General features: G+C 33.9%; 1 protein-coding gene across 1 annotated transcript in view; it reads left to right on the forward strand.

Moving 5' to 3' along the window:
* Positions 1-26,696, forward strand: part of Adgrl3 (adhesion G protein-coupled receptor L3) — a 703,150-nt gene that overhangs the window by 326,330 nt on the left and 350,124 nt on the right. Inside the window, exon 5 of the mRNA XM_042678231.1 lies at positions 2,262-2,475. Coding sequence (XP_042534165.1) covers positions 2,262-2,475 — 214 coding nt within the window. The remainder of the gene's footprint in view (positions 1-2,261; positions 2,476-26,696) is intronic.

A 26,696-nucleotide genomic window follows, 5' to 3' on the forward strand; every position in this document is an offset into this window, starting at 1 on the left:
GTATACTAATTAAATAAAAATAGGATCTTAATATTAAAATGAATTTATGTTCAAAAAACAAACTTTTTGAATGATAAATTTATTAGGAGTAGAAATTCAGTGTGTATCTTATGAGACTACTCTGCCAAAATATTGATTCAACAACACGTTTTAGAAATAGCATTGCAACAATTTTTTTTTAATTGTGAAAATACTGTACAGAGGGGCTACAATTACATGGACAAGATAATGAGTACATTTCTTATCAAGCATTGTAGCCTCCTCCTTTGTTTCCCCTTCCCATCTCATCCTCCTCCCCAATCCTCCTCCCCGCCCACCAAAGTTGTAAAGTTCCTTTTCGACATAACGACTCGACTCGTGCATGTCATTGTTGCAATGGGTCCACCTGTATCCCTAGTTAAACTATTTGTTTTTTCCCTTCCCCTCCAAAAATTATACCGACATCAAATACAGTGAAAGCAGAGGTTATACCATGGGGGAGGGACATACAAAGCAACCAAGAAATAATCTCATAAATGTGTTAAAAACAACCGCATGAAAGAAAAAAAAACATTTGAATACATATCTTAGGGCTCATTTCTCTAACATCAACCAATTTTGAATACTTATGTAAGCTATCTTTGATCAATGACGTGGATTTGCTAGATTCTTATGTGTGTGTTTGTGTGTGCTCACATGAGTGTGTAAGTTTGTTGAGTGAGGAGAGAGAAAGAAAAAAACAAATGCCAAAGCCACACAGAATCATTGCATTATGGTGCAATCAGACCTTTTCTAAATACACAAATAAGGGAAAACCCAATTTCTTTCTCAAATTTGAAATGATATGCTTCAAAAAAGAAACCACATTTTCTCAGTTTTAAAGAAATATTAATAATTATAAAGTTTTGCTTCTTTACTAATCCTTTTTCTTACCTCTCTGCTTCTCATCTCCTATTGCATCTTCTTTTATATAGCATGTTTATTTAAATAAAAGTTTTAAATAAATAATTCTCTGTGTTTAAGTTCATATTTTTATGTAAGTGTACATTTGTGAATTAATCAACTATCAACATAAATTTAATCTGTCATATGTGTTTCCCATTAGTTGAATTTGTTATGCAGACATCCACTTTGTTAACAGTTGGTAAATACTTCATTTAGGATTTCAATTAACTTGCTTCCAATGATGACTTGCTGAGTTTTGCAACAATTCGCATAACAGGCTGGTTATATTCATTCTTGGAATGAGAAACTATTAAACTTGACCTGAAAAGATAGAAAGCTTCTATATAAAAAGTAAACATATACATTAACAAACATGTAAAATGAAACAAGCTAGAAGAAACAACGGAAAGAGACCTAGTTTTCTTACTATGCAAAGAACTTTTAGAACAGCAAGCCTTGCTTAAATTTGAGCACATTATGTGTAAAAAAAATAAAAATAATTATACAAATGAAGTAGAAAATTACAATAACAATAGTATACCATTATATATTCCTTAACCATTGATTTGGGAAAATTAAGAGAACTGATATTTAATTTTGAAACAGAAAGGACTGTTATTTTTTTCTTTTTAACCAAACTCTGTTGGCCAGATTTGAAATTGTTTTCCCCCATTTCCCATCAATTTTTATTTTTAGAAATATATCATAAGTTTTATTTCTACAAATATAATTTTACTTAGGGCTATATTATACAATAAACTTGGATAATTATATAATGTCCAAAATACTATAACCAACATGTACAGATTCATTTATATACTTCATTATATGCAGTTATTTAAAATATCCATGAGCATAGGACAAATTAATTTTAATTATATATATGTTTATATGATCCCTATTTTAATGCATCTATTATAAATGGAGTATACATATCCAGAAACAAAAATATTTTACCATATATTACATTATTAAGTAAAATATACAAGTTGTCAGAGTGTATAATACTATAAAATGTACTTAAGTGAAATAAAAAGAGGGGAGGGAGGTCTCATAATGTGTGTGTGTGTGTGTGTGTGTGTGCGCGCGCGCGCGCGCGCGCGCGCCTTGGGGGAGGGGAAATTCTAGTGGGAAAGTTAACCACATTGTTATTTGGAGCTCAAAAAACAAAACCCCACAAAACAAAACAGAACCATATTTTAGTTACATTATAAACCTTGCCCTAGTTTCCATTGTGCCAGTCCACCCCCAAACACTGGAAAGCGAACTCATGCACAGAGTGCCCCTTTATGGGTAATAACCATATTGTGCTTTCTTTCTCCCTCTTCCTCCCATAGCCTTCAGCCGCGCCCCAATTCCCATGGCCGTGGTCCGCAGAGAGCTGTCCTGTGAGAGTTACCCCATAGAGCTCCGCTGTCCGGGAACAGACGTCATCATGATTGAAAGTGCCAACTACGGGAGGACCGATGACAAAATCTGTGACTCGGACCCCGCTCAGATGGAGAATATCAGATGTTACCTGCCAGATGCCTATAAGATTATGTCTCAAAGGTATGGTGCTTCCAGTATTCTTTTCTATGCTTACATATAAGCCTGCCTGCCTGCAGGTCTCTTCCTTCCTTCCTTCCTTCCTTCCTTCTTTCCTATTTCCTTCCTTCCTTCCTTCCTTCCTTCCTTCCTTCCTTCCTTCCTTCCTTCCTTCCTTCCTTCCTTCCTTCCTATTTCCTTCCTTCCTTCCTTCCTTCCTTCCTTCCTTCTCTCCCTCCTTCCTTCCCTCCTTCATTCCCTCCCACCATCCCTCCCTCTCTCCTGTCCTTCCTCCCATACTCTTTCCCTTTAAACCAAGCATCTGCGCATGCAAGGCAAGTGCTCTAGCCCTTGAGCTACTCCTGGGCAGCATTTCAATATCTGAGTCTTATACCACTAAAAGGATGCATTTGGAAATTGCACATAGCATTGGGAAAATGTTAAAATGTATTTAGATTATTTAGTAAAGCTCATGATATAATCTTCTCGCTGTTCAATAGTGTTTTCTAGAACTGAATTAATTATACAATAAAAGTTTCTAAAACAGTATTTTATATAAGATTTGTAGAAATAGGAGTGTGTGTGTGTGTGTGTGTGTGTGTGTGTGTGTGTCACTTTGGGCTCTTGAACACAGAACCTGGGCACTGTCTCTGAGGCTCTTTGTGTTCATGGCTAGTGCTCTACCACTTGAGCCACAGTGCCACTTCCTGGTTTTAAGAGATTAATTAGAGGTAAGAGTCTCAAGGATACTTTTCTGCCTGAGCTGGCTTCAAACCACAATCCTCAGATCTCAATTTCCTGAATAGCTAGAATTACAGGAGTGAGTCACTGGCTCCAGGCCAGAAATAAAGATTTTTAAAATTGATTCCTAATAGGGTGAAAGAAGTGGAAAAAAAATTAGTAATTTTGTAAGTATTAATAATTAATAAAGTTAATGATTAATAATAAACTTACTGATTATTGATAAAATATTTGGACTCAGAATTTAATAAACAAGTAGTCATTTGTGATCTAGTATATAAAATTTAACTTTATAAATTTAATAAAGTATTTCTATATTAAAATAATATGTTAAAATACCATGCAATGACACTGAATAAGAAACTATCTTTGACTTAAAGAGATTATTCAATAGGAATCCAAGCTAGAATAGATTTAAATTATCTTAACATTATGTAAGTGGTTGGTTATATTTTGTTGTTGTGTATCTTTCTGGTTATAATAAATTCGATATGCCTCAAACTGAAATACAATGTTTTGACTAATATTTTCAGTCATTTTATTTTATAGTAGTCTTGTAAGGTTCTCTGAAGAGTGGCTTTCTATTATCAGAAAAGACATCACACATGGTGATTACATTTTTTTCTTTTCTTATTTCCTTTTCTGGGGCTTGAACTCATGGCCTAAGTGCTGCCCATGAACTTTTTGCTCAAGCACTTGAGCCACAGCTCCACTTCCAGCTTTTTCATTAATGGGAAATAAGAGTCTCACTAACTTTCCTGCTTGGGCTGGCTTTGAACCTTGATCCTCAAATCTCAGTCTCCTGAATAGCTAGGATCATAGGCACCAGTCACCGGTGCTGGCCCAGGTGGTTTGTGTATTTTTTCATCTAAATCAGAGACATCCAACCCTGAAATTTCAAAGATACCAAAATGCCATTTGAGGTGTAGTTTGAGGAGGAGATTCCGCTTTTTTGTGATTAGGTTTTCATTGAAATACTGTAGAAGCATTGACTTCAATAGCTCTTTGTTCTCTGTGAGATTTTCATTGAAATTGTTTTAATCTTTTCATTGATATTATTAAGGACATTCAGAATAAGCCCTTAATCTTATAATTCATGTAGAAAATAGTTAAAAATTGGTGCTCTAGAACCATGGAATGTATAAAGTACAATGACAAATCATCACTAAAGCTACCTCTAAGTAAACCCACCTGGGGGTTTCTGAAGAGTTATCAGCTAGCTGAAACAGCGGTTAATTCTCAATGCAAGCAAGTGCTTTACTTGCATTTGAACTTTGAAGTGTGCTACATTTACACTTGTCCAAAATAAATACTTTTGGCTCTTGGAAGAAAAGAAATGACTTTCATCTTGTGTGATGGCCAAGGCCACCCATGCTGCTTTATAATGACCTTAGTTATGCTGACAGGGCAGCCACTGCATGTTAAATAATGCTCATAATTGCTAGCTGTGGCATGGATATATCTTACTGATACTACTATAAACACGTGAAGTAGATTGGTGCATGCAAACTGAAAACATAATATAGAGCAACCTTACATCAAGGTCTACAAATCTTCAAGTATATTTTGTAGAAAGATTATTACTAAAGATAAAAACATATTACTACTGAATCTTGGTTTAACCTTGTTTTATTTAAACAACAACAACAACAAAAAAAGCTTTCTAACTTCTTTCAGAAATAGCAGGCAACATGTTTTATGTCGATGTTTGAATACACATTGCATCAATTATACTGCATACTGATGTGTAAGCTAACTGTGAAACATTCCCCACTTGAATTCAAAAGGATATGATATTTGATTTCTTCGGTTTTCTACAGTAAAAATGTTCTAATCTGATATCTGCTGAGAGATGCCATTTTTTTCACAACTTTCAGTACTGCATGATCTTAGAAGAAACTCCCTACTACAGAAAATATTGATCCTCAGCACAAACAAACAAATGAAAAGATTATGCAAATTGCCAAGTTGGGGTCTCAAATCTAAGTGATCACGTGCCGTTCTGCCCACTTGCTCAATCTCTGACATTACATACTCTATCATTACCCTACTGAAGGGTTTATTCAGATGCCAGGACACATTCATTTTAGCCTTCATAGACCTTAGCATCTATCTTCTAGTGTAACATAGCATCATTTATACCTCCCCTGTTCTATCTTAATATTAACCAAACTGCATTATCACACAAACAGCTTTTTCTAAAGCAATTGCTGGCTTTCAGAAGGCAAAATTTCTTCTGATTTTACCTAAAATCAATGTTGGTGTATATGTGAGTAAATGAATATGCTCTCTAAATTTTAGAGAGCATAAAATGTTTTTAATTCTTATCTGTATGCTCTTCTGTTTTTACATTTTAGGAAGTATTAAAAGAAATATCCCACATAGCTTTGGAATCCAAATATAAAAAGTGGTTATTAAAAAATAGATAATTTCAGCAGTTTTACATTTGGAATTCATCTCAGGTTTCATGTTATCTTCTTCAGCTTTAATGGAAATAAATATGCAGCTCACTACAGCAGTTACTTGGGTTTGATGGATATGTAAGTCAGGCATGGTCCCTACCCATGAAAATATATTTTTTTACGGATAAAAGGCAGCCGGCTTTGTTGTTTGCTTCATATTCCTTTCTACTTCACTTACTTTTTTATTATTTTAAATTTATTGTTAAGGTGATGTACAGAGGGTTGTAGTTACATAAGTAAGGTAGTGAGTACATTTCTTGTCAAACTTGTTGCCCCCTACCTAATTTTTCTCCCACTTTCCCTTCTCGCCAACCCCCTACCCCCACAAATTGTACATATCATTTTCAACATATTGTCTTGTACGTTTCACTGTTGAATTGGTTTCCCTTTTGTTCTACCATTTTGTGGTTCCCCTTCCTTTCCCTAATTCAGATAAGTGTATACACAATACCCAGGATACCAAAAGGAGACCAAAAGAGAAATGTACAGACTAGTTCATTGGAGAAATATTAGATGTGTTCTTTAGGAGGAGGCTGGCATTAGTGTGTCTTAGAAACCAGACTGACACTAAGTTTGGAAGTAGAAAAGTACTGAAAAGAAACCCAAAGGAATGGCTTCCTTCTTGTAACTCCTTCAGCCATCCTTCAGCTCTTTGACTCATTTTCCAAATGTGCCAGTGTTTGGGTTCACTCTTTCCTTCAATCCCTGTTATAATTTGGTTAAACATTATCTTATGAAACATTACTATTGAAAAATGATAGAAAAATTGAGAAAGTTCCTTAAAAAATTTCCATGATCATATTTATTATGATTTGGGAAAAAATTCCAGAGGACTATCAGAACATTGAATACCATATTGCATTTTCATGCAAACTTTTTTTTTTTTGGTCGGTCTTGGGGCTTGAACTTTGAGCCTGAGTGCTTTCCCTCAGCTCTTCAACTCAAGGCTAGTGCTCTACCACTTGAACCACAGCACCACTTCTGGTTTTCTGGTGGTTTATTGGAGATAAGAGTTTCACAGCTTTTCCTGCAGGCTGGCTTTGAATCATAATCCTCAGATCTCAGCCTCCTGAGTAGCTAAGATTATAGGTGTGAGCCACTGGCTTCTTGCTGCAAACATTTTATTATTATTTAATGGCTTTGGTCCCCAGGTATTTCTATATGCATGTTCATATATGTATACAAACACACACACACACAAACATATATATATATATATATATATATACACATATATATGATCAAATGTCTTTTGTGCACAGGTATGCATATACATATATGTATATAACGTATTTGGATATAATATGCACACAGATAATTGCAGATATTAGATACACATGCTTCTTTGTATGTATTTATCTCATTCATATAGCTAAACAACCAGATGAAGAGGTAGGACATGAATGTTTCCTAAGACGTGCCCATTTGTTCTCTATCAAGCCCACCTTCTCCCCAAGGACTGCTTACTTTACACAAAATTTGTAATTTAAGTAATAGTGCATATAATATGCACTTGTTTCTTTATTGCTTCTTACAGCCAGGGCAATCATTTTTATATAATTATCCTGAAACCATTTTACATACCATTTATTCACTCACTTCAAACATACTAAAATTATTTTCTAGTAAATTTACCAAGTGATAGCTGCCAATGGCGATCATAATAAATCAGTTTAGCAAATTTCTATCAATGCAGTATAGTTCTGTAGTACAATTACTGTTAATTCTTATTTCCATCCCTCCACATTCAATGATTTAATCTGTTTTTCTGGTTATATGTTACACTCAATGAACAAAGTTAAGCTAAATAAGTGTATATTTGAAATTGAGTTAAATGTATTGGGCTTTTCAGTGGTGATTCTAGAGGAAAAATGTTTGCCATTATTCCTATAAGCATGGATATAAATGTATCACTTGCATTTTTCATTCTCTTAAAATCAAAGATCATGAATTGATACATTTTAAGTTACTGTATTGAACAGAGGTAGTGAATGTGTAATGTGAGAAATTAATTTTTCCATTTAAATGAGAGCTTTAAATTTTTGTTTGGTTTTACCAGTGTTTTACCGATATTATGTTTTCATGTTATCATCACATCAGGAGCAAGAACATTAAAAGAGGGAATGGATGGGGTAGGAAGAGAGAGAGAAAAAGAAAGAGTTGTTTCTCACCTTACTGAGAGCTATATTTCAGTTTATATCAGAAGCACTGCAGGAGATTTTACAGCTTACAAAAAAGATTTTTGGTTTCTGTTGTGTTCATCCCTGGAGAAGTTAAGAAGTCTTCAATAATAATAGAAGGAATGTCAGTGGTATAGCCTAGTAGGTGTCCTGCAATAACCATGAGTTTTTTTATTCATGTATTCTCTCTTGCTTCTTTGAATAATCCACTACCTTATATTGTAACAGATCACAAACAAATCCTCACCTATCTTATTTGCATTAAAGAAAGATAGGTATAGAACCTGTAATATATAATGCCTTGCTTCAGGATTATAATATGAATGCACATTTGTTTACACAAAAATAGAATGAGAAAGATAACTTCCATTCCAAAAGCCCAAATATACAGAACATGACATTTGAAGCATTGTATTTATCTCTTCTTTTCAAGGATTCTTGCCTCTTTTGATTCTGAAAATACGTTTTGTTCAACCAACTCCATTGTTTTTTAAAGTATACTTTGTTACTAATTTAATTTTTGAAAGAAATTGTATGTTATTTATGTCTAGCTCTAAATTACAAAACAAAACAAAACCAACAAATGATTCGAATGTTTTGACAGGTAAAGGTAGTTCTGTTGGCTCATTAATCTTAGTTCATGAAGAATATTTACCCCATTTTTTGGAGGCATCTTTAAAGCAAAGTTCATGTAACTTCGGAGTCTTTTCCTGGAGGTCTTCAGAACAGACACTTTTTATAATAACACATAATTAGTTATATTATTTATTACATCATCATAGGCATTGGTGGTACAAAAGAAATTCTAGACAAAACTACTTGTAACTTAGCTGAGTATAAGGCAGTAGTGACACTGTGTTCCTAAACATTTCTCAGATGTAATTTCCAATATAAATACTGGTAGATGTAACCCACATAAAATGATTATTGTGGGGATATTTTAAATTTTATTTTTATGTTCTTTATAAAGATAATTTTAAAAAGCAGAAGAATCAATCCTTTTAGCACTGTATGAATTGACTTTCTGTAGCTATAACATAAAATCTGAGCCTAGATACTTTGTACAGAAAAAGATTTACTTCTCTGAGCATTTAAAATACTATTTATCAAAACAAATTCCAGGACATTGAAACCTTTTTTAAGTCATGGCAGTGTTTGTTTTCACTTTTTTGTTGTTTTTTGTGGGGTTGAACCAGGGCCTAGGAGCTGGCCCTGAACTCAAGGCTAGAGTTCTACCACTTTGAGCTACAGGGCCAGTTCAGTTTTCTGGTGGTTAATTGGTGATAAAAGTCTCAAGGACTATCCTGCCTGGGTTGGCTTTGAGCCCTGTTCCTCACATATCAGTCTCCTGAGTAACTAGAATTACAGATGTGAGCGGTTTGTTTGTTTGTTTGTTTTTAGGGATGTAAAAGGTGGGGTGCAGAAAGGGAGAGAGGAAAGGTGAACAAATACAATCTTACTCTTCAGCATACACCATGTGGAAAATGAACTATGTAACTGTGGACAGGAAGGAGAGGAGGAAACTGGGAGAAAGTGAAGGAAGGGGTGACATTGTCCAAAAAAGAAATACCCTCTTTACCCGATTGATGAAATAGTAATCGCTCTGTGTAACTTCTTAATAATAACAATTGGGCATTTACCCAAATGTTTACAAAGAAGACCACACTAAAGCTACCAGCATGACTATGTTTATTGCAGCATTATTTACCATAGCTAAGATATGGAACCAACCCAGATGCCCCTGAGTAGATGAATGGACCGAGAAAATGTGGCATATATACACAATGGAATTCTATGCCTCCATCAGAAAGAATGACATTGCCCCATTTGTTAGGAAATGGAAAGACTTGGAAACAATATAATTATCTTTACAAAAGTAAAGAGAAAGGTTTATTTGTTTGGTTCCTGGTGGTGGTAGGTCCAAACCCCATGCTGCTGTCTCATTGGCATTGCCACAGGATGAGGTTGGAAAATGAGCCAGTCACTTGCAGAGCGAAACACACACATTCAATTCTTTCACAGGAAAATAACCAACCCCCTCTCACAAGAACTGAGACCCTGCAACAACTGCATTTACCTAAAAGCTCCTGGGGGCAGTGCCATCACTGACCTAATCCCCCCACCAGCTAGCCCTATTACCTCCCTCTATCTCTCTACTGTGGCCCAAACTGCTAATACATGAGTCCATGGGGACACTCAAACCATGTCTAACCTATGACCAGCCAATCAAATATATGTTTATAAAGTTTCTATTTATGTTTCTTCTTATTCTTTTTTTAGAATATGCAGTATGCATTCCATGTGGTTTAAAGTCATCTGTATTTTCCCAATAAGTGAATTTTTTTTTGTAAAAAAAGAATATATGGACAGTGCAATGGGTCCTGCTAATTCTGAGCCAAAACACAATTAGGGTCATTATAACCATTATAATGACTACAGTCATTTACTATTCAGACATTCATATATCTTAGTATTTAGCAAGATTGTACAAACCTGCTTGATAGAATAGTGATTAATAGAAACTTTGCTCATTTTATTATTTTCTCAATAATTAATAGCAGATTTGGGGAGAGAAAGACAGTGATAATCCTGGCATATTATTCTAAATACAGAAATTATTAGTAGTATGTGGAATGGAAAACTATTCTTAAATTTTAATTTATTACTGATTTCAATTTCTTTTTGAAAAAAGAGTCAAGCATTCAGAGACAGTTTGAGAACCTCTTAAATTTTCAGTAATTGTTTTTGTATGGCAGTGTTCATGGTGGGCTCTTGTGCAGAGGGCCATTATTTTACGCTGGTGCCGGCACTTGAACACAGGTCCTTATTCTATTTCTGGGCTTTCTTAGTCCTAACTGGCAGTCTACTACTTGAGCTGTACTTCCAAGGCACATAAAACCATTATTATGTGTCTTGCCAAACTCAGGAGTACAAAGCCAAAAAGGACTCTAAAACAGGAGAGCTAGTTTGATAGGCTTACCTTGGGATTTGTCATATTTTAAAATTTGATTTATAAAATATAAGATTCATTTTGATTAATTTTGTTGTTTTCAACTATTAATATTTTTAAGCAGCCTTTTCTAGTCAGTCTGTACAAGTTGAGATAGAGAAAATATGTGCTAGAAACTGTCAAGAAAGTAAAATAAATTATTAGAATGAATGTTACAAGTTATAGAATAAAAATGCAAGCATTATTATCTCTCTCACCAAAGGACTGCAGATTGGAAGCTTGTTAGTCATTGAGACAGAGTGGGCCCTGATGGAGCTTTAAGTGGTGGCAAATAATGAGAAGTTTTAAGGCAAAGGAGCTCTGCCCTCAAAGGGAATAAGGTACTTCTCAATAAGAGGATGACAAAGAAATCTTGAGCCTGGTTCCACCCAGCTCTCTGGTTTCCTGTGTGGAGATGCCTTTGCTTTTCCATGCTTGTATTCTCACAGTAAAGTGATAGAGATAATGCAGCTTCACTGAACAAATGAAGGCAGATGTCCTTGAAGTTCCAAAACTAGGAACTAAGTAAACTTGTTTATCTTCATGAATAGTTTGACTTGAGGTATTTTGTAACACAAAATTAATTCAGGAGAGTTTCAATCCCAATGGAAAATTGCTGGTGGATTATGAACATGCATTGTTAGTAATCAATAGATAACACTACCTTCTGGAGGAAGTAATTTACGGTGGTATGTAAGAGACTTGCAAAAGGTCTCTTAAAAAGTCTCTGACTTTTTTTCTAATTTCTCACCAAGTACCATTGCTTTTAAGATACCTGGTTGTATTTTTGAGACTGGGTCATGGAGAAATAGGTTTCAAAGAAGCTTGACTGTCATTTAATTTTCAGGTACAATGAATGTTGCTCTCTCTCTCTCTCTCTCTCTCTCTCTCTCTCTCTCTATATATATATATATATATATATGGATATATATATGTATATGGATATGTTGTATATGTTTGAACATATGACCAAGAATATTGTGAAGCTGATTAAATTTGTATTTCTTACTTCCTGCCTTAGGATAAATTTCCAGGCAAAAATAATCATATATAGCATTTAATCATCATAGGAACCAAGATGATTATTTTTGTGTACATTTTTTATTGTAAAAATGCTGTGCAGAGGGTAACAGTTACATGAGCAAGGTAGTCAGTATATTTCCTATTGAGCATTGTTGCTTCCTCCTAAGATGATTACTTTTTAACAAAAGTTTACAGATGAGGAAGAGGTTGGGTTGCATGGAGTTTGAGAAACACACCTAAAATCGTGATATGATAACACAAACCTTCATATAGACTCTATTTTGGTATGTAGACCACCTGAAGTTGTCTGATTTTCTTTTTCCATTTCTTCTTCAAAGACAATAGAATAATTTTTAGCCCCCCCAAAATGTTTTTTTTTATTGTGAAAATACCGTACAGAGGGGTTACAATTACATTCGAAAAATAAATGAGTACATTTCTTATCAAGCATTGTTACCTCTTTGTTTCCCCTTCCCATCCCTTCCCCAGAGGCGGGCTCTGCCTCCTCTACACACCCCACCCCCTACCTCTGCTAAAGTTGTAAAAATTGTTTTTGGACATAACGATTTGTACATCTCATTGTCGCAATGGGTCCACTTGTATCCCTATTTTTGCAGTAGATTGGATAAAGCAAGTGAAGAAGAATTCAAATCCACTCCACTACCCACAAATATGTTGGATAATAAAAAATAAGGTTTAATGAAAATAAGCTTAAAACATAATAAATATTTACCTCTCATTTTTAAGGAATCTGTCTGTTCTGCAGACTGGATACTTAGCCCTTTTTCTTTAGCTTGAATATTAATATCCAAGGTATTGTATATTTGGCAAAATAGAAATTATATTTAATTGTTATACTAAGGATTATAATCCTTACCAAAATTTATTTTGGGCTTACTATTTGGCCAAGAATCTTTCACTGTGTATAGTTTCTTCTTTGCCCCCTAGTAAAGTAGTTGTGTAGCTAGATTATAGTCATGAGCCTCTATCATTCTCATTCTTATTATGTCATAGAAACAAAGCATGTAAGATATTTATTTGCTGAAGAATTTTTTTGTAGGCCAACACGCTGTCTTAATTGAAGGACTTCAGGCTTTACTGAAGGCATAACCAAGGTGATAAAACCTAATTCTCAAAAGTTTTGAAATGATAGACTTTGATCTTTGTCTTGATGAAGATGATGAGGATAGAAATCAATTCCTTTTCATGAAAAACTCAACATATACTGGTGCCCTGATGGTATTTAAATGGAGCTATAGTTGGTTTTTATTGTTGAAAATTCTGATACAAATGATTTTATTCATGTGAATTGGAAAGGGTACATCCTCAAAACTTTTTTTGAAATTTGAACTAATTGTGTTTTTGTAAAATATGTTATGTAATAAGATGTTTCTTGGAAAAATACTCACCAGTAGAGCATAGATAATTACATCATTGTTTCTAACTGTGATTATGAATAATCTATATTTATTAAGAATTTCTCATAAGCAGTACAGTGTTCTAAGAATTAGCATGTATTATGGTCTGATTTTTCACTCATTACTGTGAGATAGACACCATTGTTTTTTTTTTCACTTCAGTACCAAGGGATATAGTCAGACCAGAAAGTAACATCCCAATCTTAAACAGTATATAACAACTCTGCTACTTCAACCTTTTAATGCAGCTCAAAATTCATGCTGACTGCTTAAATCTATTGCTTTGTGAGCAATGTAAAATGTGTTCTCTTTCTAATGAAAATGACCTAACTCAGAAATTAATATGAACACGTAACTAACAGTTCACTATAAATGGTTGGCCTAGTTTGAACATATGATAAAGAATATTATGAAGCTTATTAAATTTATATTTCTTACTTCTTGCCTTAGGATAAATTTCCAGGCAAAATCATTTAACTAATGTTTTGTTGATTTTATTTTTTTACTTTAAAAACAAACAAATGAACAAAGAAAAACAATGATCCAGGCTCATGCCTAAATCTAGCTACACAGAAGGCTGAGACCTGGAAGATCACAATTTGAAGTCAGCAGTAAAATTCATGAGACTTAATTAACCAGCAAAGCTCAGATCTGGAGGCTTGTCTCAATAGGAGAATATTATGAACAAGAAACCTGAGCAAGCATGAAACCCAGAGTTCAAACCCCAGTACTGGCAATCATGAAATTAGATTAATTTTAATTTTAATTTTTCATTGTTATTACAAAGGTGATTTGCAGAGGGCTTATAGCTTCGTAAGTCAGATAATGAGTACATTTCTTTTTGGATAATGTCACTCTTTGCTTTCTCTCAGGTTTCCTTCCCATCCCCAGCCACAAGTTGAAATTCAATTTTTAATTTTTTTAACATTTGATATCTTATGTCACCACAATTATCTATAATATTATTTCTGCAAATATGTGACCATAATGGAGATTTTGGGAATTTGGATGATATAGATAAATAAATTAAACATAAGTCACTTACTATGTAAATTTAAGAACATTAAAGATTTTTGAACCTAAATCTACATTCTATAAGTGCCTTCAAATATTATTAATGAGAAGATACTAATTTCTCTTAGATTTGAATAGCAATAGCAGAATGCCATATAATTGCCAATAATATATAAGATAGTGCAGATGAATTTCAGTTGGTTGATTGCTTTCCCTAACACACTGAAGAAGTAAATAGAGATGCTTCTTGGACAAATATATACATATGTAAATATGAATATATTCTTATTGACTTAGAAGAAAAGAGAAAATATTATAAAAATTTTGTTTTTAAATTATTATAAACATACTGTAGAAAAATGTTTATATATTTATTTTGGTTAGTCTTGTGATATTATTTTTTCTTAACAGAACTCATATTGTGCTGAAAATATTGTTTAATTTGCTTCCCAGAACACCACTTCCCTCTTCCACCCACAAACTTTAATTGACTCCTTTTTATATCATTAAGAATGTTGCTAAATTAATGTACATCATAACTTATTCTGTATATTATATTTTAAATTTTTCAACATGTGTCAAGTGAGAAGCATAAAAAATGTTATTTTCTAATGTTTTGGAAAATAAGTATTACCTTAATATTTGTTAATATGAAAAACTGCTTTAATTGGAAGTGGTTTCCGTTAAGTTAGATATTTGCTTTATCAGTTCTGTAGCAGCAAGTTATGTGACTCGTGTTTATTTGCAATTAGAATTACCAAGTAATAAAAGCAAACTATGTTTCCTCATGCATATGTACTGATTTGAATATATAAATATATGTGTTTGTATTTTGGCTCAAAAAAGACTTGTGGTCTTTCCAAAAATGCCAGTACTTCTAATTATTAGCACTGTCAATCTGGGAGAATAAACATTTGGAGCTGATTCTTGGACTTGTTTGTGTGTTGAAGAAGTAATGCTTGGCAGAGAACACAAGTTTGCAGGGATATTGCACTACTGAAGAAGAAAATATGCTTCAACACAGTAAAGAGACAAGAAGGAGAGATAGTTGCTATTTAAAAAGATGGACTAGATGACTGTTGATTCAAAGGTGTGCATTAACCAAATGAACAGAAGAGAACTTTTTCACTTGTTATTGATGTGGTTGAATTACATGGAGCTACTTTGACACCAGGCTTTCACTACTGATCATATAAATAGCTCTGCATAATTTATTATTACCAATGAACATAGTCCTGGAGATTTATTTAACAAAGTTATTAGTATTGTAAAGAAGCTTTAGGGTAGCCTTTTACCAACATAATAGTAAAGATTAATTTTGTTTATTTGTTTATTAACATTGAGGTTCCTATTTATTTCTTGGTTAGAATCAATTGGGCCATGAAGTCCTGCAATGGCTGGGTATATGCCACATCCAAGAGAGTTTTGTGTTGTGAGGTGTGTACACTGTATTTCTGACACACACACACACACACACACACACACACACACATATCCTTATTTCTAACATTATGTAACATTTTGTGTTGTGAGGTGTGTCCACTGTATTTCTGACACACACACACACACACACACACACACACACACACACACACATATATCTCCTTATTTCTAACATTATGTAACATTTTGTGTTGTGAGGTGTGTACATTGTATTTCTAACATATATATATATATATCCTTCTTTCTTTCTTTTTTTTTTTTTTATTTTTGGTTCCGGTCGTGGGCCTGAACTTTGGGCCTGGGCGCTGTCCCTCAGCTCTTCAGCTCAAGGCTAGCACTCTACCACTTGAGCCCCAGCACCAATTCCGGCTTTTTTCTTTCTGCTTATGTGGTGCTGAGGAATCGAACCCAGGGCCTCTGGCATGCAAGGCAAGCGCTCTACAACTGAGCCACCTTCCCAGCCCTATATCCTTATTTCTAACATTATGTAAGCCTTCAATTTTTGTTTCATTTATCTCATTGAGCCACACCTATCTGAATTTTTATTATAATATGCCATAGTGGTAAAGTCTTTGTCTACAAGCCTCATTATAAAGTTAAAGATGTCATTAGAAAGATATAAGTATCCACTCATGCCCACAGGTACAGTTTCACTGTGCTGAATGGCTGTTATTTTCATCAGAAGCAGACCTATTTCCCTTGATGTGTCTTGCTGGCAAAAGATGCCATTCTGTATTTAAGTCACTTTGGTTTGCCTGTGTGATTTAGAAATGTTGAAAGAATTGCCTGCCACCTTAGAAAAGATCTGTCTCCACTATAGCTTTAACAAGACATCTCCATATTTTACAACAAACAAGAAAGCAAAGGCAGACATTTCCCTTTGTGCATGTGCGTGTATGGGCATTTATATACATTTATTAATGCTTTCCTTATTGTACTTGTTTTTGATTCTTTTATGTTCTCTGGATCTGGAAATGTATTTAGAGTATGTAAGCTTTAAGTTTCAAACACGTAAACAGCTTTTTTATTTGGAAGTTTCATTACTGGAGCATCTGGATTGATTTCTATTAGAGTGTACTGATTTCTTTCCTACTCTATATCCCATGTAACTAAGATGCTACTCTTTTATTCTGCAATTATCTTTCTGATTTTTCATTTCTACAATTTGTAATTTTAGATCTCTCTTCCATCAAATAAATCAAAATCTGGTAGGGCCTTTCCAAGACCCTCACTGTGTGTTTCCTTCACGTTGCACAAGCCAAACATTTTTATATCAGCACCCTGCAGGGAGCTAAGACTGCTTCTGTGCCCTGGTGAAGCCCACACTGATATAGGAGGAAAAAAATGGTCACTCCAGGGAAATGATATGTTCTTGACTATAAACGAGAGAATTAGATGCTGTGGAAACAGAACACTCCATATCGTACTCCAGTGGCAATTCACTGTTACAGGTGGAAAATTGCACAATGGCATATGTGAAGTACATCATAGTACAGATGTAACCAGGAATATTATTTCTTCAAAGCTTTCCACATAAGCACTGGTCTATACAGTGTTGTATGGATGTGGTCTCTTTTGAGCTATGAAAATGTGGTCACAGTGATAAGGAACTACCTTGTTCTGTCTCCCCAAATTGTTCCTTACACTTACTACTAAGCAATCAGCTCTCATATACTTTTCTATTCTGTTTAAGTAAGGTATTTTGAGCAAGATTTCTGAAAGATGGGGGTAAGGTATTTTGGAAGATTTTTTAAAGGATGGCTTATCCTAGTCTATTTGGTCTAACCAGTGCAATTTAATTCTGCCAACATTACTGAAGACATCAGAGTGATCAAGGACAGAACAGACACCTACTCACTGTTTACATGGCTAATTAACAGAGATAGGATTTTAGGAGGGATTATCATTGAAATCCTGACCCCCACAATTTCATCTCTGTGAAATACCCACTCTGGTATGGGGGGCCGGTGTTTAAATCTGGCAGGCTAATAAATGAAGTTAAATAAAAAAGATACAAAACAAACAAACAAAAAACCCCAATAAACCCCAAGGGAAAGGTTTGAATATCAAATTGCTAAGGTGAAAATGATAAGGGCTATTTTTGTAACCTGAGATTTAAAAAAGACTGACCTCAAGCCTCTGTCTAGATATGTTGACTGTGGATAACTTTCTGCATAGAGGTTTCCACTAGGTTCAAAGGCCGCCAGTTTAAGTGGAACCAGACTTCCCCATTGCTGAGGAACCCTAGCCTCCCGTAACCAGAATTACTTAAGCAAACTCTTTTAGATAGTTTCAGGGGTTTGGGAGTACAATACTTGTTACATCATAATACTTCAGAATGAAATATGAATAGGGAGCAGTAAGTAAGTAGTCTTTTGATAAAAGTCTTACCAAGAAACTCCTGTGTGTGTGTGTGTGTGCATGCGCGTGTGTGTTTATTTTCCTTTGTTTCCCAGACACTTCAGATCAGATTCAGTTTATTTACTGTATTCACCCCATCAGAAATTCAGAATTTCATAATCCTAGACTTGGCCAAGAAATAACACATCTCCATGCATGATAACAAATGCATCAAGGAAGACAAGCACTAGTTTCCCAAAGTGGTCTTTCAGTTTTTAAAGAAACACACAAACAAAAGAGACTAACAACAAAAATAAATAAACATTCCACAGTTTTAACACCCAAGTGTTTAAAATGCTGTACGTCCTACGTCCTGAAGGGAAATGCTGCAAAAGAGTGACATTTGACACAGATTTAAGTATACTCAAATTTGAGATTTGTGACAATTTTCCTTCCAAGGCCATTGTGAATTTCCCTTCTGTCCCTATCAGTACTCTGTGTAGAGGACTTGAAGCCACCTACAGAGTCCTTGTCAGCAAGCACCAGGCTTTTCCTCCAGGCTGCCAAAGTCCTAAGATTTAAATGAGCTGATAAGGGAATATGAGCCTGAAATAGTTCCTACCACAAGTTTGATGTTTATAAGTCAATGGCATATTTTGCTCTGAAATAGAAAAGGTAAGAAGAAATGCCATCACATTTTCCTTTTATAATGAAACAACTAATGAATTGTATGCCAATAATTCTAAGGGTTTAAAATTATAGACTATGGCTTCCCCAAGTATATTTTGAAACAAATAAAAATCTCAAATGATTGGTTCTTCTCTTCCCTTACATCAAATTAAATTATAAAACACAGTTATTTTTAAAGTAGTTTTGTGTTCTATTACAAAAACAATTGCTCAAATGTATTGGTTAGCAATAACCACATGCTCCAAAATTATTCCACATTCAGTTTAAATGAAAAATAAATTAAAATGTTGTAAAGCTATGAAATTGTAATATTCTACCAAAAATTTAGAAAATGTGTTATAGGAAAAAAACTACTAATGGAATTCAAAATTATGTTCTTGGATTCTTAAAAAGCCTAGCTATAATTTTTACTTCCATGGGAAATAACGGAGCAATTTTCACAGCATTTACATCTTCAAAGAGTAAATAACCTTTTTTTTCTGTGTGTTTTCATGGGATAAAGATTTCAAATTTTGGTTTGGTATTTCATTAAAATGATCATAGCTAATGTGTATTCTCAAAGTACGTATAAATAAGATGATCTTTTTTTAGTAGTGGAATGTAAAGTCAGGACTTCAATGTTAGCTGCTAACTTCAGTCCTCTTATTTCCATTTCCCACACAGCAGAGTTTACAGGTGTGCAGCACCAGCCTTTGATGCTACTAATGTTAGTCAGAATAGAAGCAAAACCAAACAGTAATCCTTCCATGTTCTCCAAGTATTTCTACTTGGAGTTCAGAGATGATTAAATCATGCAAACTCATGACAATTGGTTTGAAACTGGAGATACAAAAACACCAATGGCTATTTTATTCGGTTTTTGTAGTAAAATGTCTTTGATAAAAAAAAAAATTGAAACTGTGAGTTTTACTTTCTGAAAATTAAACATGCAGGATTTCTATACTTCAAAATACTTTTATTAAAAGCTAATGTATGTTTAATGAGTATTAAAAGCCCATGCTGAGTAAGTCTAAGCTAGAAAGTATAAACAAAATAGTATAGAAATAAAATGTTGTCTACGGCTGGGAAAGTGGCCCAGTGGTAGAGTGCTTGCCTTGAATGCATGAGGCATTGGGTTTGATTCTTCAGCACCACATAAGCAGAAAAATCCGAAAGTGGTACTATGGCTCAGGTGGTATAGCGCTAGCCTTGAGCTGAAGAGCTGAGGGACAGCACCCAGGCCCAGAGTATAGGCCCCATTATCAACAAAATAATTAATTAATTAATTTTAAAAAGTTGTCTACACTATCCTCTACATGGTACTCTGCTAGTAATCATAGCCAGGAATGTTGGGGATTTAAACATGACTAACAACTCCTAAAAGAAAAAAATAGTTTTAATTAACCACCAACAATGGCTCAAATGGCTTTGACTCTTTAATCTTATCTTTGTATTCCCAATCTTGTCCTTTCTGTTATACTGGATGGTACCGTAATAGATTCAAAGTGCCTAACAAATGTTTTCATCTATTTATTGCTGAAATTTGAAAAGTATTCAAAAATATAGACAATTTTTTTTGAAAAACCTGTTACCAAATAACACTGCAAATTAAAATAAACAGAAAGTTGTCAGAACAAAGTTTCAAAAGAAGAAAAGCAAAATAAAGGCAAGCATTAAAATTGAAACAAAGGAAAAGTAGAATTTTGCAACCTCATTCAGTCTGTTTATTCATTATTATATTTCAATGTAAAAATAAGCCTCAGTAGCTTGAAGGTGATTGTAATAAGATCTTTGTTAAATTGATGCAGTGGTGTGCTCTCCAAAGACTTCGAAGTTATTTCTGTTTATTATTTAAGAGAAGACAGAAATTGAGTTTTTATGAAAATCTCCTAAATTCTCAATTTGGAATCACTTAAAAAAATATGCTGTGTGAGACAAGCAAACTGCATCTGAAGGAGAGATTTGAATGTTGTTGCTAGGACCTAGGGAAAGAAATAAGAATTACCACAAAAGGTGCTAACTTCAATAAGCCTGTTCATCTTTCACTTAAGCTGTGCTTTGAGGAATATGTCTACTTCAGTCTGTCATGAGTCTGCATCATTCCTTTGAGAAGTGTTTTAGGGCATTTCCAAATTTAAAGCTTCTCCTATGTTCCATGATACTCTGGGTAGTGGTAGAGAAATATGGGACCAGAGAACACCAGGGGATAACTTTTCCATATCTATTGGAATTATGTCCAAGCTAAATTTTTATAATTACATTTGACCAGAGCCAGATAGTAAAATTCTAAATGATTACAGGCTTATTAGAAATTGTTTCCCGCAGACATGATGTCATTAGAAATAGCATGCCTTCATTTATTTGGAATTTGAGCTGATACTGCCTAAGTTAATCAGATGAGGCCGAAAAAATTATCTGATTTTTCATAGTTAAGAAATACAATAATTTATAAATTATTGTATTGGATATTGGGAAGCCAAACACCTTAGATTTGTTTCTCAGCTCTTCTGTGACTTACTTAATTCAAGGCGGGTCTTCTTGATCACTTTAACACATGTGTACAAGGAGATAGTGAAACTTGCCATCCATATTTTTTTTACCCTCCAAAATTTCTTTTATGGAGTGAAAGTCTGATGAGTGTCAGTAGATGCTCATGGATATATAGGTTTTACTATAACTTATTTGTCTCTGCTCTTAAATGAGAATATTCTCAGTGGTATAAAGACATGGCTTAGATTAGAAACACCACTAAAAGTATTGCTGGTGGCATCCAGTCAGCTCATACTGTCATGCAACAGTGTTCTTAAAAGTTAAAATATCTAAAGCATATCCTATAACACTAGGAAAACCAAAAGGAGATTAAGTGGAAAGGGGAAAATGATGGATGATATCAACCAAGAGGCATTGTACTTATAAAATGACACGTAGGATGGTAACTGTGTACAATTTAGTGATAACAGAAACATTATTTTAAAATAAGTAAAATAAGCCCAATATAAAAAGTTATTCTTATATTTTTGTATTCTTGTATTTTATAAAATTACTATTTGACTACTTGTCAAGCTTACTTGAAACTACTTCCTTAAGCTTACAAAGGTAAAAGAGTTTATGTTCATGCTAAAAATTGTCCTTTTAAAAAACATTTTGCATTATTATAGTATAAAAGATAATACTTTGTCAATATTTATGTAGGCAAGCCCTACCAACTGTAAAACTATTCATTTTACAAAGAAAGGCCCAGTAGAAAGAAGGCAGGAACATTATATCCAACAATATCCATGTTAATAAGCTTTTCAATTTTACCTCAAAAATATATACCTGACCTCCAAATAATGTAATTAACTAAAATTAACTCATCAGTTTTCTCAGAGTAATCTATTCTCACCTGTTATTCATCACTTTCTGAAAAAATAAATTCTAACTGCAGACATGAGCAAATATATAATTAATAAGGCTGGTACAATGTGCTCTATGTACTGTTTTTGGATTACATCTTAAGGATTGCTTTAAAACATTTATGAGGTTTCATAAAGTCATTTATGAGTAATAATACGCCTGATTAATTTCCATGGTTATAAATATTTAATAGCTCAGTTCTTAAAATTAAAGGAGTAAACATGTTTCATAGGAAAAACACCCCAAATATTTAACTTCATTTCCTATTATGTTATTGAGTTTCATTTCTCTGTAGCTGCCTATTTGTTTAATTTCCTCACCTATATTGATGTATACAAGTCTGGATTTTGCAACCTAGATTTACTATTTTACATTGTATGTCTTAACCTTTTTCCCTTGGATATGCCTTGTTTGTTGTTTTCAAATATGTTATGATAACAAATCTAATGAAACCTTGCGATCTGAAATTTAAAATGTCCTGTGAGCAGTCATTTTTAGTATAATGAATAAAATGAACATAAATTATTGTTGGTTACTTTAGCTACCTTTAATAAAGGCTGCCCCCAAAGAAAAAAATTGAAATAGATTCATAATAAGCAAAGATGTGTTATATATTGGCAATCACTTTTTGGCAAAATGAAACCACTTTTGAGAGTAAAAGTTGGCAATATTAACAGCTATAAGTAGTTATACCCACAGAATTCTATATTAACCTTCAAATACAAGAATTGATTCTATTTTATGTTAAAATAACAGAACCAGTATGTATACTTACTATAACATGACCCAATTATATTTTTCATTTGAAGGAATGTGTGATATAATTTGATGTTATTTGATTGTTTACTTTAAAAATCTCTGACCCAGGAATGTTCTCTGAGTTACTGTCACATCCCTGTGACTCAGTCTCTCTTTTATTTTTCTCTCTTTGTTTCTTACATTTGTTATGAACGTAAGTAAGCTATACAAGGGGTTTTATGTTGACACATCCATCAGTGCCACTTGGCTTTGATCAGGACTTACTTCCATCACTTTTCATACCTTCCCACCTCCTTCCCAAACCAATCTCAACAAGCTTCATTGTTTAATTTTCTCACTGGTGCATAAAGTATTTTGACCATACTGAACTGCTTCTTTTTGCTCTGCATTAACCAATAGTGCCTACATGCCAACTTTAAACTTCTGCACAGAATGGTCTGTTTCTACATTTTAGTAAGATTCAAGTCCTGGCACTGCCCTGGGTTATGTGAGCAAACTTCAGTTCAGCAGCCTGTAATTTCAAACTCAGACATGACTGATCACTTTCTTCTATCGGGATTGATCTTGAAAGGTTGATGGGCAGAGAAAATTATCTCCAACCTAAGGAAATAAAACATAAAAGTTTCAGTATTATAAATGATTTGGCAGATTAAAAGAATAACCTTAGTCTAAGAGTTTGTTGAAGAGAACTCCTCAGCAAATAATTTCACAGAGATTGTTCTCAGATGGTTGAGGGACTGAAGCACAGCATAGTTTCTTTGATTTGTAGTAAGAATATAAATATTTAAGTATTTAGTTCTTTCTGTATTATCTACCTGTCAATGGAAAGAATGAAAGTGCTTCCAACAAGAGAACAGAAAACATTAGATTAATGCAGTAAAAGAAAAAGTATTTTTTCTGTTACATTAGAATTCATTTCCTTGAGGTCAAAAAATTAAATACTTAAAGGACAAAAAGGTAGAAAATGCCCACATAAAATCAGCATTAGCAATTTTATCAAAGTAGCAACTACTTGTCAAAATCATTTTAATATTCTTAGGCCATTGAGAAAAAAAAATTTCTTATTCCCGTCAAGTTCATTATGGCAAAACATCGGTATATACAGGACTGTTCTGTAGTAGACAGGTATCAGATAATCCCATAAATTAATGCCAAAACTTTAAATGCTCAACACACATATATGTTTTATTTCTTGTCCTCATAAGTGTTCAGAGTAGTTTTCTTTAAGAACTCATATGAATATAGGTTTCCATATTCTAGGACCTGGGAGTACCCTGCATACATCCAAAAAGGCAGGCATTAGAGAATGACAAGGTATTAAGCAAAGCTGCTAGAATTTTGAGCTACATTTATCACATCTAAATACAATCCACTAGCGGGAAATAACCACGTGGTTGCATAAGAGAGCTCTGCTCATTTTTGTAGTTTCCGGCAAATAGGATAAATTTAATATAGTAGTAGAGATTTTATGCAAGATGTATTAATAAGCTATCAGAATAGAAATTGAAAGAGGCACGTTAGGTCTGAGAGAAATGTAAATGAAAATATCATTAATGAATATCACTGTTGCATCTTTAATTGCAGTCATTGCATAAATTAATTGTTTAAAAATAATTCCATTTTAAAGTTTGTGTGGGTAGATGTATTGGGAAGATCTTGGTTATCAGTATCTGCTTTGCCCTAATGCTTTCCATGCAATATTGTGTGCTTCTTAAGCACTTAGCTTGGTTAAAAATAGGAAAGTGCTTATTTAATGGCAGTAATGGGGAAATGTGAAGTAAGATGTTCTTTTCTTTTGGAAAACAATTACATTAATTCCTACGATGAAAAAATTGAGTACTTAATTTCTTACAGATTGTAATATGTCCAATTGACACTTTCCATAGGTATGAAATGAAAGCAGGTGTAATACAATTTTTGGCTTGATTTTGATATCATTCTATCTTTCCGTCATGAGGCCTCTGTGGATTTTGTCAAATAAACTGTGGGCTGATGGATGGCCTGCACTCACAGTCCTACAGATATCAAGTGATTCATTTTGCTACAAGACTCATTTGTAACCCAAAACCACAATCAAGGCTATTGGGTACAAGATTACACAAAGATAGCAATTTTGTGTTTTTCTTTTCTAAAAATATTTATATTTAACTTACTTGTTTAATCAACCAATAATGTGAAGAACCTTTTAACAAGTGTCTAATGAGCACCGATAAAACCTGTGTCTATTTTCTTGCCTTTATTGCCTTTAGAAGATTCAGGGACATGCCTTGAGAGACAAAAATGCTAAGGCACTTTAAAAAAAAAGTAGATGATGTAACATCCTTTTGTCACACGAAAAATAGCTGCTTTTTCTAGAACAAAATGTGGCAAATTTAGGTTTTTGCAGTATAGTATGTATAGGACCATTGATAGATTTGAGTATCCTGAAAACTGCTAAATTATTTATATTTCCATGGGATATCTGAAAAGGTGTGCTCCACGATTCCTTTTGGCCAATTTGAACAGATAATTGGCAGTCCTATATTAGACTTCAGTATGTCTAACCTCTAGAGCTTTGCTGGAAGCTATCATCTCTGTAATCAGAGAAGAAATCTCATAGCTTCTTTAAACACCTGCCACATGAAATTCCTCCCATTTCTTTTTTTCTTATTCTTACCCAGTGAATGGACTATTCTGTAGTTTATAACACATAAAAATTAGAGGAAAAATCAAAGTGTAAAATGAGAAAAAAATCAGACTGATAGAAGACTATAATTTTATTTATCTTCTCTATTTTTTTTCCTTTTTCCTTTTTTTCTTCAGCAATATTGAGATTTGATCTCAGAATATTGTACCTGATAAGAAAGTGTCCTATTTTGGAACCACACCTGCAAACCTTTTTTTTGAGATCTCTCAAAAAGTGAGATTCTAACTTCCTTTTTTTTCTTTTCAGTCGGTCGTAGGACTTAAACTCTCAGCCTGGGTGTCTGGCTTTCTGGTAGTTAATTGTAGATAAAGAGTCTCACAGACTTTTCTGCCCAGACTGGCTTTGAACTGTGATCCTTAGATCCCAGCCTCCTGAGTAGCTAGGATGACAGGCGTGAGCCACTAGTACCTGGCAGATTCTTACTTCCTGTAGGAGTGCACATTGGACCACACACCTCCTATTTTTCACTCTGTCCGGGATGACAGGCATGTACTAGCTTAGTACATTGAGATAGAATTTTGCAGATTCTTCTGCTGTGGATGGCCCTGAATACTAATAGCTCTTCAGATCTCAACCTCTAAGTAGCTTTGATTTTTTTTAATACTACAAAGAACCATCATCTTTCATATTTGACATGAAATATTTTGTATCTAGTTTGAAAGTTCTATGCTCTTCAAAAGACTTGTCAGTTGTTTTCAAGGATTTCTAAATTCTAAAAAAAACTGGTCAAAAGTGAATATGGCTTACATGTTGCAGTAGTAGATTACATTTTAAGTGTATTAGTATTTTTTTTAACTGATACTGAATTGAACTCAGAGCCTCATGTCCTTGCTTTGCTTTGTTACTCATGACTCCACTTCAAAACTTGTACCATGCCTTCAGTTTAGGCCATTTGTTGTTTAATTGGAAAGAAGACCCTCTCTAGAATTGGTCTGCCTACACTAATCTCAAGCCTTCACCCTTGGACCTCAGTCTTCTGAGTACCTAGGATCACAAGTGTCAGCTGCTGGCACCTGGCAATACTAGTGTAGTTTTGAATGAGATACAAACTATAAACTATTTAAACTGAAATTCAAATGTGGGAAGAGAACATTTCTGAATGTGGTAGCAATGTGGTAGCATTCT

Source organism: Dipodomys spectabilis, unplaced genomic scaffold, assembly GCF_019054845.1.
Source record: "Dipodomys spectabilis isolate Male_0828 unplaced genomic scaffold, ASM1905484v1 ptg000043l, whole genome shotgun sequence".
NCBI lineage: Eukaryota > Metazoa > Chordata > Mammalia > Rodentia > Heteromyidae > Dipodomys > Dipodomys spectabilis.